The 18,880-nt window shown below is 59.7% G+C and overlaps 1 protein-coding gene across 1 annotated transcript; it reads right to left on the bottom strand.

Annotated features, from left to right (window-relative positions):
* Positions 1-2,980: 2,980 nt before the first annotated feature.
* Positions 2,981-18,656, bottom strand: SART1 (spliceosome associated factor 1, recruiter of U4/U6.U5 tri-snRNP). The gene is made up of 20 exons (XM_082748481.1): positions 18,257-18,656; positions 16,194-16,251; positions 15,749-15,804; positions 15,051-15,177; positions 14,827-14,932; positions 14,489-14,566; positions 14,280-14,379; positions 14,047-14,189; positions 13,760-13,966; positions 12,733-12,857; positions 12,518-12,651; positions 12,286-12,419; positions 5,432-5,605; positions 5,116-5,226; positions 4,738-4,825; positions 4,341-4,431; positions 4,081-4,216; positions 3,397-3,486; positions 3,168-3,289; positions 2,981-3,064 (listed from the first exon to the last, which is right to left on the bottom strand). The coding sequence occupies exons 1-20, from the start codon at positions 18,567-18,569 to the stop codon at positions 3,046-3,048; spliced, it is 2,412 nt and encodes an 803-aa protein (XP_082604607.1). The 5' UTR covers positions 18,570-18,656; the 3' UTR covers positions 2,981-3,045.
* Positions 18,657-18,880: the final 224 nt, after the last annotated feature.

Below are 18,880 nucleotides of genomic sequence, written 5' to 3'. Positions count from 1 at the left end.
AGCCAGGGAGGTGGGCTTGGCGGGGGGTTCGGGAACACACCCAGGAGCAGTAGACAAGCTGGGGAGACCTGGCCCAGTGACGCAGGAGAGAAAGGGAACGTGATGTTCCTCCTGCTGCCACACACCCCACCCTCCTCTGGGAAACAGTCCCCTCTGGGCCCTTGACTCTGATACCCCAGAGGCTTGACAGCTCAGAGCCAGCCCCTCGCCCTGCTCTGCCAGCTCCTTCTGCCACCGGAGCCGCGCCCTTCCTGAGGATGCCCGCTGGGACGGGTGGGGGCCTCGCTCCTTGGCACAGTGGTGGGCTTGGCACTGAGGGGCACCAGCATGGTTATCTCGGGGGCAGACAGGTAAGAACTCTGCCCCCCCCCCAGGCTGCGCTCGGAGGGCAGTCCGGAGGGGCATGTTTTCCCATTGCGCTGGGATCCCTGGTTAGCAAGGACCTGCCTGAGCCCCCAGGATATGAAGTGCGGTGAAGGTTTCTGAGTTCAGCAAGTCCCCTTCCGAAGGGGGCAAGTCCTGATCCTGTGGGCTTGGCAGACGTTCACCCAGAAGTGGGGAAACACAGAAACAGGCCATTAACTGCCAGGAGGAGCCACAGGCTGGGTATGGCTGCTGGGACTTGACAGGGTTGGGAGGACCTGGGAAGAGTGTGGGCCCAACCCAGAGTGAGAGCGCTAGAGCAAGGGCAGCCAGCCTGCCCCGGCCAGTGCCCAGCTCAAGCCTGCTCGCTACCATGCCCAGAAGGGCCACCCCAAGAGCTGAGCTGGGCAGGGAGTGGAGAAGGGGTCCTGGGCGGCCCCTGGGACTTCTTAGTGAGGGTGCTGTGTGCACCGGTGGCAGAGAGGGAGTTGCTGGCAAGCGGCTGAACGGGCTTCTGTGAATGAAGGCTGGAGTCTCTGAAGCCCTTGAGGGGCCAGGCGCCACGTGGACTGGCACTGGCTAGTCCCCCCTCCCCAGTCCTGCTCATGTCGGATGTTGCCGTAGCTACAAGGCTGCCCAACCCATCAGACGCCCAGGAGCCCAGGCCAGCTGTCTGCTCTGCTCCTTATCCTGGGGCCCGCCACCAGCTGATGCTCAGTAAATTCGTGTCGAAGTAACAGAAGGGTGAATGTCAAGTGTGCTTTACACCAGTCCTGGAAGCCTGAGATCATGTCCCGTTTTGCAAAGAACACGGAGACTCCGTGGGAAGTTGCCCGAGGTCAGACAGTTCGTCAGTGGAAAAGCAGCCCTGATGGTTCCTGCCCAGCTGGCTGGCTCCCCGGCCTGGCTAAGAGCTCACCGACCCTCACCCCAGCCTGCACGGCCGAAGTGCTGCCCCAGCTGGGGAGGGTCTGGGCAAGTATTGCTGGTGGGGCCCCGTGATGAGCCACAGAGCCCCTTTCCTAGGTTCTGCCCACCTCCCGGCTCAGGCCTTAAAGGACTCGGTGGTCCCCAGCCTCTACCTCCTGGGGGCCAAGCTGACTCCTTGCTGCCTTCCGGCCCCAGCCAGGTGGGCGGACAGCCTGGGAGGGGGCTAGTGAACATCAGGGCTGGAAGGGGCCAGCAGCTGGGACGAGGAGGGGAGGCAGACAGCACCAACCTGGGGGGCTTCCTGGAGGGGCCCCGGAGTGCCACTAGAAGCCTTTCCCGTTCCCTGGTTCACCACTTACAAAAGTCAGTTACTGGGGTCAGAGTTAGAAGACATCGTGGGCTAAACCTGATCAGTGTGACCCTGGTCCACTGTGCTCCACGCAAGGCCTTGTTTCTGGGTCTGACGGTGGCGATGACCTCCCCAGGGACATCTGCCCGCAGAGGGTGAGGCTGAGCTCGGACAGTCCAGCCGGGGCTGGAGCCGCACCAGCCAGACCACGCGCCCCACCAGACGGGCCTCATAGGCTTCTGGGAGGATGGCGGGGCAGGTGGGAGGGGTCCGGAATGCTGCCCCCTGCGCGGTGCTCCAAGCCTGTGGGCACCTCCGAGGGACCAGAGAAGCAGCCAAGCCGAAGCTTAAGTCAGAGTGAGACCTCACGAGGGAGACGACGAGCTCAAGGAAGCACGGTGTGACCACTTGTTGGCTTGTCGTAAGCCTGTCACCAATAGCTATCCGCTAAGGCAACTGTTGGCCTTTTCCAAGACGACCTAAAACCATCCTTCTCTTCCACTTACTGTTTGCTTCCATTAAACACAAATCCACGAACCACCTGAGCCTGGCGTGCACCTGGGCCTCAGTGGGGGCAGGACACCGGGTCTGACTCCATGGGAGCCACCGGTCGCCCTGCCCTCGATTCGGGGCTCCAGCACGTCCCGGCATCCTTCGAAGCTCACCTCCCTGGGAAACGGTACACGGGACAAGTCTCCCTGCAGACCGGGCGCAGGGCGGCAGCCCCACGCAGTCCTGGGCCCAGGGCCGTGATTTGTGTAGCAACGGAGGCTGGGAGAGAACACGGCGACCGAGGCACTAACAACACCTCCACTTCTCACCTGAAAGCCAGCCATGCGGGAGACAAGGCGTGACCGACCTCGGACCACCCGCCAGGACCACCCGCCAGGACCCGTATGACAAAGCCAGGGGTGGTGAGGAGAGGGGGCGGGGAAAATAAACCGACTGGCTTCTTTGGCTGGCTGGGGCCTGGGGCGGGTGGAGGGCTGTCCTAGAGGATCTGGAGGGTTATCTCCCTCTTTTAGTTATCCGTGTCCTCAGACGGCCAGGTTGTACTGAGCAGATGCCAGACTCAAAGCCACCTCGGGTCTGGCTCGCCTCTGAGTGACAGGAGAATGAACGAATAAACGAACTCATTTAATCTTCACGGGACTTTCTAGGAAACAGATGTGTTTTGACTATACGAACACAGAACTAAGGCTCAGAGAGGTTCGGGGACTTGCTTGAGGTCACACAGCAAGCAGGGCCCACCTGAGGGCGGTGTGTGGGTGCTCGTCCCGGCACCGCCTGCCCCTCCCTCCTGGGTCTAACCCTGGAATCTGCACCAGGACGAAGGAGGAAAAAATAAGGAGGGAACTTTATTTAATATTAAAGTCAGGGAGGGGAACAGAGGAAGATCAGCTTCACTTGGTGATGGTGTTCCTGCAGAGAGAAGAGCGGCATGAGGCTGGAAACTGCGCAGGCCTTCCCACCCGTCAGGCCCAGCGCTGTCCCCCGTCCCCGCCCGCTGCGCCTCGCCACTCACGCGTTCATGCTCTTGCCGCTGCCACTGAGCACGATATACGGCGTCTTCTGGGCCTTCTGCTTCTCCTGGAGCAAAGCCACCGTGCCCAGCGGGGTGTCGCTGGAGCTCATCTTCTTCAGGAGCTGCAGGAGGAGGGCCGGTCAGCGCAGGGCGGAAGCAGGCCCCAGGCCACCAGCCACCCCAGTGCCAGCAGGTGCAGAAGCCGCCCCCCGTGTCCCTGGGCACCCACCGCCTCCTCGTCCAGCTTCTTCATCCGCCGCTCTGTCTTCATCTTGCCTGAGCCTTTCCCGTGGAAGCGGTGGGACAGCTGCCGGAAAGCCTGGGGACACGGGCGGGACCAGTGTTACTACAGCCACCTGTGTCCAGGGGGCAGCGAAGGGGAAGGGACTCACCGACCCGTGCTGGGCTGAGGGGTGGTGGGAAGGTGCTGGGAGAAGGATCATGACCTTGGCACCTTTGAGGGGCTCCCCAGAGTCAGGGAGACAGGTTCTGGGGTTGGATGTGCTGTGACAGGGGCACTCGGGATCCTGAGTGGGACCCGCACACGGACAGAGGCAGCCGTGGGCTGGGGCTGGGGGGAGGGCACACCCAGCGGGGGACAGTGCCAGAAGCACGTGGGGCAGGGATGCAGGACAGTGAGCATGACTCGGCCCACGGCCTGGACGTCACCCCCAGAAAGGTGGCCCCCAGGGTAGGTCAGGCCGTAGGGGGGCAGGTGGGCAAAGGAACCGGGCCTGTGACGGGGCCGGCTGGGCCCACCAGAGACGGAACCTGGGGCACCGAGGCGCTGACACCTCGGCGGCCCCGCCGGCCAGCGGTGGGTGGAACCAAGGACCCAGGGCGCAGCTCTGCGTCACCTGGGAAGGCTGAGGCCCCGCGTCTCTGTGACTCAGTCACCCCCGGCCCCGCTCACCTCCTTGGGTGTGAGCTTCCGGCCGGTCTCGTCCACGTACTCGATCTTCACGTCGGGCTTGTAGCCGTCCTTCTCCTTGAAGTCCTGCGTGAAGCCGCGGTACTCCTCCCGCCGGCTGTACTTGTCGTCGATGGCCCTGGGCCCAGAGATGGGGCGCTCAGGGACCGCAGCTGCCTGCGCTGCCCCCGAGGGCTCCCCCGGCGGCCCCTCCCGCCACCTGCAGCCCCCCCCCCCCGCCCGGCCCGCCCCACCACACTCACATCTTGTCCTCGATGCAGTACACGGCCGACGGCAGGGACTTGTTGGGGGCCTTGACCCGGGCCACCTTCTGCACCGTGGTCTCCAGCAGCCCTGGGGACAGGCGGCAGTCAGACTCCTGGCCGCTGCCCTCAGCGGGGGCTCTCGCCAGCCTCACTCCCAGTCTCACGGCCCCTCCCGCCTCCACGACCCCGTTCCCACCCCCCTACCCCCCCAACCCTGAAGGGCAAAGCCGTCACCAACGGGGTGACATGGAGCACAAAGGTCAGATGCGGCTATGACCACCGCAGGGCTGGGTGCACAGGCTCAGCTCCTGGGCCCCGGGGGGGCAGCCCACAGTCCTGGGGGTGCGGTGGGAGCGGCCTGGCCCCCGCCCCGCCGATGCCGGCAGCCCCTCACCTTTGTTCTGACACAGCAGCAGGGCGGCCGCCAACCCTCTGTTCACGATGGGCTCCTCGTCCAGGATGGTGGTGGACGAGGCAGAGAACTGGGGCGAGGCACACGGGGAGGAAGAAGGTCAGTGGCCGCGTGGGCTCGTCTCGCCCCCTCCGCCCCCTCGTGCCCGGCACACACAGCCGCGGGCCTTCCCGGGACCGGGCACTAGGCCAGACTCCTCGCCGCCCCACCGAGCTCTGCAGACCCCCACCCGGCGTGGGACAGCCAGCCCCGCGGTCACGGCCCCCCAGCAAGGAAGGGGCAGGGCCGGGCGGGAGCGCGGTGCGCAGCCGAGCTGTCCTGCTCTCCCCTCCCCCCGGCCCCCGCCGCCGCGCCCCTCACGTCCTGCTGCTGCTTCTCCTCATCTAGGTTGACGGTGCTCCAGCCGATGTTCTCCTCCCCGTCCGACTCCGAGCCCCCGTTGGCCGAGCGCTCCTCGTCCCGTTCAAAGTCCTGGGGGTCAGGGACCACGGTCAACCCAGGGAGCCTCCGCGCCCGCCGCAGCCGGCCTGACCTGCCGGGGCCCCGAGGCTTGAGACCAGTTATGGAGAAGCTGACCAGGACCTGACTGGCAGGGGGGACCCCAAGCACGAGCAGAGGGGAGCGAGAGAGGAGGGGAAGGGGGGGGCAGGGAGAGGCAGGCTGTCCGAGGACCCACCATGAGCTCCTCCTGCTCCTCCCGGTTGCCCGCCAGCCCGTAGGTGGGGATCTCGCCCAAGGTGCGGCAGAACTCGGACGTGGCATTGAACACGATGGCCCCCTTCCGCTCCGGGTCCTCGTCCTCCTCCCAGCCCCGCTGGCGGGACTCCAGCTTCTTCACAATCTCCACCACCTGGGGGAGGGAGCAGCTGTGGGCAAACCCAGAAGTTTCTGGCGAGGTGCCATCGAGACCCAGAAACCCCAAGTCCTCCCCCGACGGCAGGAAGACAAGCCCTCCCACGGCCGCCCGCTTCCCTTCCCAACGCCCAGCCACGCTCACTCTGCAGGTACACCCACCGCAGGCCTCGGCTCCAAAGCCGTCAGTGGCTTCCTGCCGCCTTTTAATCTCCAAATTCCACCTGGCCCTTCTCCAAAGCCCCAGACCCTCACGTCTTCCTCCGGGACCGGAGCACACTGTGGCCTCTTGTTGGCCCGCAGCCACCCTCCCTTCACCCTTCACCGCCACCAACACCCCTTTCAGGACTCAAGGTAAGCTGCTTCCAGAAGCCTGCCCTGAGGCCACAGGGCGGGGAGAATCTGCCTGCGCAGCTCCCACAGGCTTCCAGCACCCGCCACACCTCTGCCCTGCTCCTCCTGCCCGGTGGCGTGGCCCCCCACGACTGTCCCCGCTGTCCCCTCGACTGCACTGTTCCCTGGGCGCGCAGGACTGCCCAGGCTCGCTGCTCCCTCCGCCCCGCTGTCTCACTGCTGTCGGACAGCAAGCTCCTCAGAGAAGTTTCCAGTCACCACAGCCGCTCAGCGCCGCTTCCTTCCATGTTATTACGTTACGTGTATGTTTTTAGCGAGCGGCATCATAAACATAGAAGGGTTCTAGTAGCGCACGTGTGTTATTAAAGACGGTGACAGCCACACACACCCAGGCACGCATCGCCCAGTCCGAGGAACGCGGCCCGCACTCCTTCAAGCCTCACGGTCTCCTCGTCCCTTATCCGTGGTCATGATTCACTGGCTACTCCTCTGTTTTTTCCACATAAAGTCCTATCCGGCAACAGGGTATTATTTTGCTGTGCATTTTAAAAACATTATATATCTGAATCTGAATCCCCTACGATGTGATGTAAATATAAACATATACGTATATGTATAAAACAGATACACACACACACACACACGTGCGGCTGGGTGGCTCGGTTAGTAAAGCGTCTGCCTTCAGCTCAGGTCGTGATCCCTGCGTCCTAGGGTTGAGTCCCAAACGGTGGCGGAGCGGGGTGGGGGGTAGGGGTCCGTGCTCAGCAGGGAGCCTGCTTCTCCCTCTGCCTCTGCCCCTCCCCCCGGCTCATGCTCGCTCTCTAGCTGGCGTGCTCCCTCAAATAAATTACATCTTTCAAAAAGAAGAAAAATCTATTTTCTAAAATCCATCTTGACCCGAGTGGCTGCACTTCTTAGCTTTTCACTACGGAACATTCCATGACAGGAACGTGTCCTCACCTAGTTCCCCCCGCACGCTGCGGACCTACTTCCCACCATCACAGCCAAGGTGAACACAAGCCATCGGATGCCTGTGTCCCCCAGCCCGCGGGCAGGTGTGTGTCCGCCGTACCCACGCGGGAGTGGGCGTGCTAGGCCGGAGGGCACGCGCACTTGCTGCTCCAAGAATACTTCCGACGCCTTCCCGAGCTCATCAGACCCCTCCGTGCTGCAAAGTGCACGTGAGAATTCTGGCCGCTCCGAATCCTGACACTTGTTATCGCCAGACTTTGACGTTCTTGTCCAGTGACGTGGGTATGACCTGGTCCGTCACTGACCTGCTGGCTCTTCCCTGACCATTTACAAAGCCGGGCCTCACTGGGGGGTGGTCTGTTCTATTTTGTTGGTTGTTTGTTTTAAAGATTTATTTATTTATTTGACAGAGATCACAAGTAGGCAGAGAGGCAGGCAGAGAGTGAGGAAGGGAAGCAGGCTCCCCACTGAGCGGAGAACCCGATACGGGGCTCCATCCCAGGACCCTGAGATCATGACCTGAGCTGAAAGCAGAGGCTCAACCCACTGAGCCACCCAGGTGCCCCTGTTTTGCTTTTTTAAAGAGTGCGTGTGCACGAGAGGGGCTGGGGGGTAGGTGGGGGAGGGTAAAGCAGAGGCAGAGAGGATCTCGAGCAGACTCCACGCCCGACGTGGGGCTCCATCTCACAGCACTGAAATCACGACCTGAGCTGAAATCAAGAGTCAGACACAACCACTGAGCCACCCCGGTGCCCCCTCATGGGCTATTTTATGGACCATCTACCTTGCCACTTCTGTGAACGGCCCATTGAGGTCTACTGCCCCTTTTTCTGTTTTGCCAATTTTGGTTGTTCGGATATTCTTGGCACCAACCCACTGATAATTCTATACATGTGGGCAAATGTCTTCTTATGGTGACTTTTTAAAAAAAAATTTGAAGTTCTTGGGGCGCCTGGGTGGCTCAGTGGGCTAAAGCCTCTGCCTTCGGCTCAGGTCATGATCCCAGGGTCCTGGGATCGAGCCCCATATCGGGCTCTCTGCTTGGCAGGGAGTCTGCTTCCTCACCCCTCTCTCTCTGCCTGCCTCTCTGCCTACTTGTGATCTCTGTCAAATAAATAAATAAAATCTTTAAAAAATAAAATTAAAAAACAAAAACTAAAGTTCTTAATTTCTCAGTAGTTATTGGTTTTCTTCCTCATGGTTTATGCTTTACTTTCAGAACTTAAAAAATTTTTCACTTGAAATAATCCAGTCACAAAAAAACCTTCTGTGATTGCCCTTATAGGCTGTCCCTAGAGAGGACTTTCTGTCCCAGGGACAGAAGTAGGACAGTGGTGGCCGGCGGGGGGGGGGGGGGGGGGGCTGGAGCCAGTGTTTAATGGGGACGGAGTTTCAGCAGTTTCAGCTTTTCGAGAGAAGAAGAGCTCTGGGGGCGGCTGTGGGGATGGGTGCACAGCAGCGGGGGCGCATTTAACCCTTTAGGGGAATCAGACGTTTAAAAATAGTGAAGATGGTCAATTCTTTGTTCTATGTATTGTAATAAAATTTGCAAAGAGAAAAAAATCTTTCTCTGCCACAAAGTCACAAACATCATTTCCTTAACCTTGTTCTGGAACATTAATTTGTGACTTTTCAGTTCTTAATCTATCTGTAACTACATCTTGTGTGAAGTACAAACCCAATTTCACTTTTTTCCAAATGGGTAAGTGACTGTCCAGAAAGCACTTGCTGAACCGAGCGCCCATGCCCGCCAGCGCAGCAGCTCTCCTACTCAGGAGTCCTACTCGGTCTTGGCCCTGTCAGTCCACCCTTAGGCCACTATTTTACCACCTCAATTACCACAACGACCTCAAGTGAGATCTGTCCGAGCAAAGCCCACCACTTTGTTATTGAAAGCATCTTGGATATTTTTGGCCCTTTGGTCTTCCAAGTAAATTCAAGAATTAGCTTTTCAGGTTCCACAAAAATCCTTTTGGGAATTTTCACTGGAATTTAATCTCTTTACTGAGTCCTAGCCGCAGACATGGACATTATGGACTGAACTGTGTCCTCCCAAAATCTGTATGTTGAAACGTTGCCTCCAGTGTGACTGTACTTGGAGACGAGCCTTTAAGAAGATGATTAAGATCAAAGGCGGTCATAAGGGCAGAGCCCTAATCCAGAAGGTTGGTGTCCTCATAAGAGAAAGGGACACTGAAGGCTGCAGGCACTCAAGGGAAAGGCCAAGAGAGGACAGAGCAGGAAGACGGCCGCCCGCAAGCCTCAGGAGAAACCAAACCTACCAACGCCTTGATCTTGAACTTCCCGACTCCAGAACTTTGAGAACTAAACTTCTGTTGCTTAAGCCACCCAGTCTGTGGCATTGTGTCACGGCGGCCCTAGCTGCCTAACACGACAGTCTGTTTCTTTATGTCTTCTTCATGGTCTTTGAAAGATGGACTGCAATTCTCCCCATACAGATCTCGCACGTCATATACTCCTTTTAATTTTGTTGCAATCCTTAATTTAATCCTTTAATTTTGTAGCAAGCTTATCTCCTTCCTGTTTTGCTTTGATAGCTTTACCCATAAGACTTCCCCGTCCCTACTGCTTTCGTGAACGTGATCTTTTTCAAAATTATACTTTCTACCTCTTCCTGGTGTACAGAAACACCACCGGTTCCCGCCTGGTAACCTTGTCCCCAGCGGCCCTGCTCGAGCCGGCGTGGTCTGATCGTCACTTCCCACCACGCCCCGGAGGCCACTTCAGATGAGGGCATCAGTGACCGCCATGCTGCCTGATCCAAATTCTCCGCGACACGTGTCACAGATGCTTACTTGCTTCCTCGCAAGAGCCTCTTGTCATGGGACTCCCAGGGTGATACCCTGTCGTCTGCTGTCCTCACACGCTCTCCGTCTCCAGCTCTTTTCCTTTATCCACACTCACTGTCCCGGTGACTCCAGCCCATCCTGTGGCTTTAACTCCGGTCCACGCGCTTACTGACATCCGCCAGTACCTCTAGTCTCAGCCTCTCCCTTAAAGTCCAAACTCACACATCCAACTGCCTGTTCTGTATTATCACTGCTACTAAAAAAGCATCTTAAGGGGCACCTGGGTGGCTCAGTGGGTTAAAGCCTCTGCCTTGGGCTCAGGTCATAATCCCAGGGTCCTGGGATCGAGCCTTGCATCAGGCTCTCTGCTTAGCAGGGAGCCTGCTTCCTCTTCTCTCCCTGCCAGCTTCTCTGTCTACTTGTAATCTCTGTCAAATAAACAAAATCTTGAAAAAAAAGCACCTTGAATTTAACCCAAACCGAATGCTTGGTTAGTTCCCCCAACCTGCTCCTCCCTGAGCTCGTCCATCTCAGGAGCAGACCTGCCTGTTCCTCACCTCAGCAAACGGACCGCTGTTCAAGTCGGAACTTTCGGGAACCATCCCGAACTTCTCGTACCCACGCACGACCTCACACACGACGCACTGACACACACTGTTGGTTCTACACTCCAAATGCATTCCAGACCCAGCCACTTCCCCGTCTCGACGCCTATCACCACAGTTGACCGTCACTCCAACTGGAGGACGACAACAGCCTTCCCTGGCCTTCCTCAGAGACCGAGCTCCGCCTGCCAAGCCCACTGCAACGGCAAGCGTCGGCCCGACGTGGCCTGTGACCGGCTCCTTCCCCATCACTCTCCCTGCAGCTCCGGCCACGTCAGCCACACAGGCCTCCTCCACCTTCCTGAACCAGCATGGTGGCTCCCGCCTCGGGGCCTCAGGGGCCAGGCGCTCCCTCATCTCGGAACTGGGCCCTTCCATGGCTCTGAGGCTCACTTCATCTGATGTCAACTGTCACCTCCTCGGGGAGGCCCACCCTGACCAGCTGACTTAAAGCGAGCGCACGCCTTCACTCCTCCTCTCCGCACTACCCTCCTCCGGTTCCTGCTCCCGCTGGTTCTCCCACCCGACCTCGTCTTTGTCTTTCACGTCCCCTCAGGAGAACGAAAGTTCCATGAGGAAGGACTTCTGCGCTCTCGGCTACGGCCGCCCATCTCTGACCCCCTTTATGGCCGGGGGAGACAGCGTGTGGCCCAGCACCAGCTGTCCTGGCTCGCAGCCGGGCCCGCTCACCGAGTGACCCCACTGCTGCTGCTGCTGTGACTGTAGAGCAGCCAAGACCCGGGGGGGCCGACTCCTCTGACGGCCCGTCATCTGCCCGCGCCCGCCCCAAGGGACCGTCCCAAGTGGCTGCCCCAGTGTCCTCCTGGCCTCGGTCTTGCGGACTCCACCGTGCCAAATCGGGCCCGCCTCTCAGGAGTTAGAGGACTCCCTACCCCCCTCCTTACAAGCCCTTCTCGGCTTCTGCGCTGCCTTGACCGCGGGGACTGCTGCTTCTCCGCCACCTCTGCAGAAGCCCCCGCCACTCGACCCCACGGCTCCAGGGCTCCCTGCTCCCACATCTCGCTCTCCCAGTGTTGGGGGGGTGGGATGACGAGCACGGACCGTGGAGTCAGGCTGTTCAAACCCCAGCTCTGCCCCTTCCCAGCCACGTAACCCTGGTCCTACTTGCCTAAGGCCTCTGTGCCTCAGTTTCCTCCTCTGTAAAACGGAGGAAGCAGAACCTTCCTCCCAGGTGCTGCTCTGAGCATGAACGAGGTGGCCCACAAGGCACGCAGGTAGGGCCCGGCTCTGGCGGGCGCCCGCCGCAAGAATCATGACCACAAGACCCCACCGGCCTCTGCTTCCCTCACACCACCAGGCCGCCCCTCCCAGGACACCTGCCGTCTCCGCTGCCCACATGCCTGGGCTGCCTGCCCACCTGCACCCCGAATCTCTGCGAGGTCGGCTCCTCAGTGTTATTTAAGTCTCAGGTCAAAGGTCGCAAGGTCTCCCCGGGATGGCGGACGCAGGCCAGCCCTCCAGCCACCTGCTCGGCCTTCCCACGGCCGGGCTGCAGGATCCCGGCGCCATTCGGAGTGCGGCGTGTGCACGTGTGCACCTGTCACCCACTGTCCAGCTGTCCTGCCGTCCCGCCCCCTGGCCGCAGCTAGAGAGGAGCACAGGGCCCCTCGCCGGGCGGCTCACCAGGGACTCCCCCGGCCCTGGGACAGGGCGCTCTCGCAGCAGGCGTGCCACGCCCAGCCACGGAAAGGAAGAAGGCAGCCAAGGCTCCAACTCTAAAATATCTTAGAGCAAAAATACTGCTTGAACTTAAACAGATCCACTAACAGCACAGCATTAAACAAAAATGATGATCCAGACTGGAATGCAGGCGCCACGCTCGGGGGACAGGTCACCAGAGACGTGCCTGTCCCGAAGGCCCCGGGGAGGCCCGCACGCACCCGCCCCGGCCCGGCCCGGCCCGCCGCGGCCCTCACCTTCTCACCGCTGTCCCGCAGCTGCTGCAGCTGCCGCAGGCGGCGCCCCTTCTCCAGCTGTTTCTGCAGCTCCAGCTCCGCCTCATCCTCCTCCAGCACCTCCGGGGACCCGGACTGCGGCGCTCCAGCCTCCTCTGGAGGAAACACAGGGGACCCCTGCTCGGATCGCCTCCTCGCCCCGGGGCGCTCAGCCCGGCCCCCGCTGCCCATCCTCGGCTGCCCGGACCCTCACCGTCATCGCTGATGTCCATGTTCTCCACGCGGGTGTCATCGGACTGCGGGGGCTGAGGGGCCGGCTCCTTCTCTTCTTCCTCGGGGTTCTCCTCGTCTGCCTCGGGCACTCGGCGCCGGCCTCGGCCCCGCAGTCTGCGGAAAGGGGCCTCTCCCGTGAGCGCGGGCCCCTAGGCCAGTCCATCCCCGGCACCGCAACCCTGTTTCCAAGCCCACCTGGAACCGAAGTCCCCATCCTGAGTCTGGTCTCCCAGAGGCAGCAAGTCATCGGCCCGCACGACCACCTCCTTCTCTTTTTTGCGGATCTTCTTCACCCTCCGTTTGGTCTTTTTAAAAGTCACCTGAGGGGAGAAAGGAGAGATGAGACTTGAACCGGGAAAGTAGGCTCCCACGAGCCCCCAAGAATGAAGACTTAAAAAAATTTTTTTTCACTAAAGGTGGGGGAGGGAGGGACGGATGGAGTGGGGGACAGGAAGAGGGAAAGAGAGTCTCTTAGGCGAGCTCCGTGCTGGGCGCAGGTCCCCATCCCACAGCCTTGTGACCAAGACCTGAGCCGAAATTAAGAGCTGGACGCTTAACTGACTGAGCCACCCGGGGACGTGAAGAATGAACGCTTCTCTAGCGTTCCTCCAGGCCAGCCTTTAGACACTTGGCACACATATACAACGTGTGCAACCGGCCTGATCTCATCCCACTTGTGAGATGAGAAAAGCCTCAGCACAGAGAGGCTAAGTTCCTTGTCTGAGGTGACCCAGCTCCTAAATGGGAGAGCCAGGATTGTGAACCTTCTCTTCGGGCTCCGGAGTCCTGCTCTTAATCACAAGGCCCAGCAATCTAGCCATGGGTCTACCTCTGTGCTCACAATCATCCCAAATACGAAATCTACACTCCGCCGTAACATTACCAACCTGCCACACTGTCACTAGTCCTCGCAGCGGCCCTCAAGAGACGGCTCCTGCCACCCCCATTCCAAATCAGGTGCCTCGGGCTCACAGGTAAGGAACTCCCTGGGGCACAAGCTGGCCATGTTGCAGAGCGCGACTCAAGCTCAGAACCATCCGTCCCAGCGTGTGGTCACTGTCCCCGCACAGCACCTCCCCACGGCTGCCACACACCGCGGACCACGAGGGCCAAGCCCCCACACTCGCCCTTCCTCTGTAGCGCCCCCGAGCTGCACGTGACCCCAGAGAGGGAGGAATCCCCATCCCAATTGCGAGGTGTGGGTGCAGGCCACGGGTCTCACCATCTCCTCGGGCGTGAGGTACTCGGAGGCCAGCCGGGGCCCCACGGTGCTCAGGGACTGGGCCTGCAGCCGCAGCTTCGCCCGGATCTCCTCCAGCTCCCGCTCCCGCAGGCCATCAGCAGTGCCGCCCTGCTCCAAGCGGAACGAGTGTGGCCGCTCGCCCTCGAGCTCCTCGTCATACTTGGACAGGATAGAGCGGGGTTTTTGCTGCAAAACAACAGGTCCTGGTTGGGACCCAGCCTGGCTCCTGAAAAGCCACAGAGCCCCCATCCCGCTGCCCCGCCTGCCTGTGCCAAGTCATCCACGCTCTCGTCCTCTGCGTAGGGCAGGTAGTCGGGCTTCTTCTTCCGGAGCTCCACGTTCTTCTCTGCCCGCTCTTTGTCTAAGAGGTTCACGTTCACCAGCACATCCTCCTCCTCCTGCAGCACACCTGCGGACAGGGCAGGAGCGGTGGCCCTTCCAGCTTGCCCTTGACGCAGCAGCGCCCCCGTCCCCCACTGGAATTCGCAGCTCAACCCACCTTTGTCCTTGAGGGTGAGGATCAGAGTCTCCCCTTCTCGGAAGGAATCGATAGCATGTTCCACGGTGAGGCCCTGTAGGTCCCGGGCACTGTACAGGTCCTACAGGGGAGGGGACCGTCCAGCCAAGTCAGGAGCCCTGACCCGCCCAGCCCCGGGATCCCAGCACCCAGGACAGCGCTCCCGGCCCCCGCCACCACTGCAGCCTCACCTGCCGCCTCTGCCCAAACTCCTCCTCCACCAGGGTGCTGACACCGAACTCCTGGTCCATCTCCTCCAGCAATTTGGCCTGTGGGATGAGAAGGGGGTGACCTATGACCTCATGCCATTCAGCATCACTGGAAGACACGTGGGGCTTTACCAAGTGGGAGCACAAAAAGGGAAGGAAGGCCCTATGGGCCAGCTGCTAAGAATCCAGAGCAGAAGCCAACGACCACAGACCTCTGACCTCTCTGGGCCTGGTCCCCTCCCAAGGACAGGTCTCCGGCCCCACCAGCCAGCCAGGTTACAAAGCACTAAGCGACCACCCCGAGCTGCCCAGGCGCTCACCCTCTTCTCTGCCAAGTCCTTCTCCTTCTGCAGCTGCCGGCTCCGCTCGATCCAGGCTGCGGTGTCATCCAGCCAGGGGTCGTCCTCCCCCAGCGTCTTTATCTTTCTGAAGAGAGGAGAAAGTGGTCTTCTGGGAGCCCACTCCTGTTCCCTGCACCCGACTCCAGAGCTCCTGGGCGGCCTCCTCAGGGCCTTCCCTTGCCCGCCCTGCTGACCCCCCTCACCCCAGCTTTTGGTTCAGGAGACGCTTTTCTTTGGCAGCCGCCAGCTTCTCCCGTAGCTCTTCTCGCTGTCTCAAGGCCATGGGGTTGATGACATCGGCTGCCACGGGCTCCTCCTTGGTGCCCGCCTCTGGAAGGGGGGCCCAGACGTGAGGCTATGCCTGCCCATGGCTGGTGGGGAGAGGAGGGAGCCACTCACCCTGCCCCTTTCCAGCTCAGGGGGCCAGAAGGGGCCGGGTGGGGGGGGCGAATCCTTCACGTCCCTCCTCCCACTTCAGCCCACATTTCCATGTCACCCCACACTACATGATGGGATCCTCCGCGGCTTACAAGCCCCCCCCGCCCCGCCACAATCACGCTTTAAGAAAGAAACAAACCCAACACCTGCACAGCCCAGATCGGTCTGCGGCACCTGTGCACGTGTCTCGGCCTGGCTAATGCGGAGCAAGCACATGGCACCAGCCATCTGAGCTTAAGAGAATCCCTATTCCCAGCCCCCCATCACGACTGCAAGGAAAGGCCTCCTGCCCACCAGCAAGTATACGTACGTGTACACACACACACACACACACACACACACAGAGCAACTACATGGTGCTGAACCTGAGCCATGACCCCACCCTCCTCAAAGGCCCCTTCCCATGGTGTTTCACCTCCACCCAAAGGCCCTCCCTCAGCCCCATCCACCGCCCCACACTCACCCTTCTTGACAGCATTGACCTCCAAGGGTTTCAGCCCCAACTTTGCCCGGAGTTTACTGAGGACAAGAAATAAGAGCGTTAAGAGCTGTCAACGAAATAGGGACATCAAAGGCATTTCTGGACAGACACGGGGTGAAACCAGGATGGAAATTAGAGGTCCTGAGGGCCCCCAAAGCAGAGACTGACCCAGTCAGCCTAGGACGTTGGGATGGACACTGGCCTCCAAATCAGGGAACATAGGCGCCGGCCCGGCCGGCCCCTCACCAGCAGAAGGCCAGATTTCTGCTTGGCTCTTGGCGTCCTCTTCTGTAACTCAAATGGTAACGCTCCAATTCCAATGAGAATGCTTTGGTGGGTGAAAGACACCCCCCGCCCCCGGGAAAGCTGCCCCAGAAGCCCTGTGTCTCAGAATATAAAAGCAGAACATGAGCGAGACCCAACTTACTTGGTCTCCTCGATGCTGAGGGACGAGGCATCTCCCGAGCTAGGTTTGGAGCTGGCGGCTGGAACAAGAAGCGGGACTCAGGAGCCGCACGGAGGGCCAGCGGCGGCATCTCTGGCTCTGGCTGCAGGCACCCCCTCACCAGCTCCTGGGCCTTATTGGGACACCCGAACACAGCAGTCCTGCCCCACCCAAGCAGCTCCTCCTACCTCAGTCCTAGTCTCTTGAGACCCCAACTCTCTATGTAACCTTCCTCTCCTGAGCCAAAAGGTCCAACCTTGCTGCATCCTTCACCACGGCCTCCGCTCCACTTCCGTACACTCCATTTTCAGCCTGCACTGCCCTCCTTGGCCTAGCTCTGATCGACAAGCTGTCCAAACGCAGAGAACAAATGCCACCTCCTTCTTGAACTCCTGCTCAATTACTGATCAGAATGAACGGCTCTCCCCTGAGTGCCACAGCCCCATCACTCACTTCCGGGTCTGTTTCCCCCCACAGGTCGGCGACTGTGTTAGGAGCATGACTGTGTCCTCTGTGCAGTACATCCAGTCAAGAAATACATTTATTGGTCCCTGATTTGTGATGGATGTTGAGGATGCTGAGATAAAGCAGCATTTCAGACCTCCGCTACCCACATCACGATCAGTGAATACTTCACGAAATGCCACAGACAGAGGCAGAACACCATCAGGTGTTCCCCTACCTAGCTGCCACCAGGGGTTCATCCTTCCTGCTTCCCCGCCCCACAACCTACCTCCTCCCCTATAGCTCATCTGGACGCTGTATCCCAACCTCTCCAGGCTCTCTCCAAGGTCACCAGCCTTATTTCTAAATCCAGTGGATTCTTTTCTGCCTGATTTTCCTTCATTTTCTGTGGCGTGTGACACCATGAATTACTCCTTCTTTATCTCTGTTCCCAAACACCCCATGATACAAGATTCTGCGATTCCCTGCCTTTCTGGATACTGAACCACCAAGCATTTTTGTAGCATCGTGCTCCAACTACTACTAAAATGTTGGCATTTCTTGGGTTCTACTGGCCACTCCTCACTCTCTCGGTGCACTTCATTTGCCACCTAAACACCCACGACTTCCACACGGATCTATCCAGCCCCAACTCTGTGCCATCAAATGCCAACATTCTCCAAAACTGAACTCTTTCCCCTCAAAAGTCCCCTTGTCTCCCAAAGTCCTCAAGGCCAACAGACAACACAACCACCCACCCAGTTGCTCAACCCAAAATTTAAGGATGTCCTTAAATTTAAATCACGTCCTTCTTCCCACCCTCATCCAAGTGTTAAGCTCTCTAAATTCCCCCTTCAAAACAGTTCAGTCTGTTTAGGTCTCCCCACCCTACTGCTACTGCCTGGCTGCAAGCTGCTATCAGCCCTCATGAGACCTCCAGTCTTGACTCCTCTTTTTTTTTTTAAAAGATTTTATTTATTTATTTGACAGAGAGAAATCACAAGTAGATGGAGAGGCAGGCAGAGAGAGAGGAAGGGAAGCAGGCTCCCTGCTGAGCAGAGAGCCCGATGCAGGACTCAATCCCAGGACCCTGAGATCATGACCTGAGCCGAAGGCAGTGGCTTAACCCACTGAGCCACCCAGGCGCCCCGACTCCTCTTGAGCTGATTCTCAATACAGTGATTTTTGCACAATACAATCAACTCATTCCTCAGTTCAAATCCATGGCTCCCTGCTACCCTCGAGACAAAATTCCAATGTCTATAGGTCCTTTGTGGTCGGAACTGTTTCATAACTCTATGAACCCTACACGATCTGCCCAATACCAGGTTTCTTTTTGGTTCTGCACATGCTAGTACAACTTCATTCATTCACTCAATATTTATTGAGGGCCGCGATGTGCCAATTTTGAGAAAACAGAAAATCTCTGCCCTCGCGGAGCTTAGTAGACGAAGACAACCTTTTATCCCCAATAACCGTAGGAACACTCTTTAATGCGGGGGTGTCTCGGCGGGCTGAACACCCAGGCCAGCCCGCCCGCTCTGGGACCCCCCGGCGCCCCCGCTCGCAGCCCGCCCCGCCACTCAGGCCCTGCCCCTCACCGGCCTCGTAGCCGTCATCGCGCTTCTCTCTCTTCACGCGCCGCTCCGAAGGTTCTGCTTGGCTGCGCTCCCGCCCGTGCGCGCCGCTGCGGGCCTCAGCTTCGGCCCCCCGCCGCCCGCCCCCGCGCTCGCCCCCACGCTCCCGGCTCCGCTTTCGACGTTCGCCGCCGCTGCTGCCGCCGCCGCCGCTCCGGTGCTTGTGTTTTTTGTGCTCCCGGTGCCGCGGCGGCTGCTCGGTGGCGCCTCCAGTGCTGGCCGCCGCCGTCGTCCCGGACGCCTCTTTCTCCCCGCGGTGCTTCTTTGACGACCCCATGGTGGTACGTCCGCCCCGAGCCCGGCCGCCGCCGAGCCCCGACGACGCAAAATGAGAACACTTCCGGGTCGCCCGGCAGCGGCTGTCGTGTTGCCGGAAACCAAGAGTGGCGGCTTCCGTCGTTCTCCTCGGAGCCTGCCCCAAAGGTTCATGGGAAGGCCGGGGTCGGGGCCCAACTGCGCAGTTGCGGCCGTCTAGGTCTAGGCGGCGGTCTTTAAGCGGGCAGCGTGACTGCGCATGCGCCCCTGGGGGGCGCGTGGACGCCGTATCAGAGTTGCAGGTCTCTCAATTATAAGTCCTTAAAGCCAGCA

This window comes from Mustela nivalis (assembly GCF_964662115.1).
Source record: "Mustela nivalis genome assembly, chromosome: 9".
NCBI classification, from domain to species: domain Eukaryota; kingdom Metazoa; phylum Chordata; class Mammalia; order Carnivora; family Mustelidae; genus Mustela; species Mustela nivalis.
Note: the sequence above shows the minus strand (reverse complement) of the source record. Positions and strands in the feature narration are given on the sequence as shown.

Excerpts from the sequence above, each read along its gene's own strand:
- SART1 (XM_082748481.1), bottom strand. The coding sequence starts at position 18,569 with ATGGGGTCGTCAAAGAAGCACCGCGGGGAGAAAGAGGCGTCCGGGACG. Across the intron at positions 13,967-14,046 it reads GCGTGGATGACTTGGCACAG|CAAAAACCCCGCTCTATCCT; the intron begins GCAGGCGGGGCA and ends GTTGTTTTGCAG. Across the intron at positions 12,858-13,759 it reads ACCTCACGCCCGAGGAGATG|GTGACTTTTAAAAAGACCAA; the intron begins GTGAGACCCGTG and ends TTCTCCCCTCAG.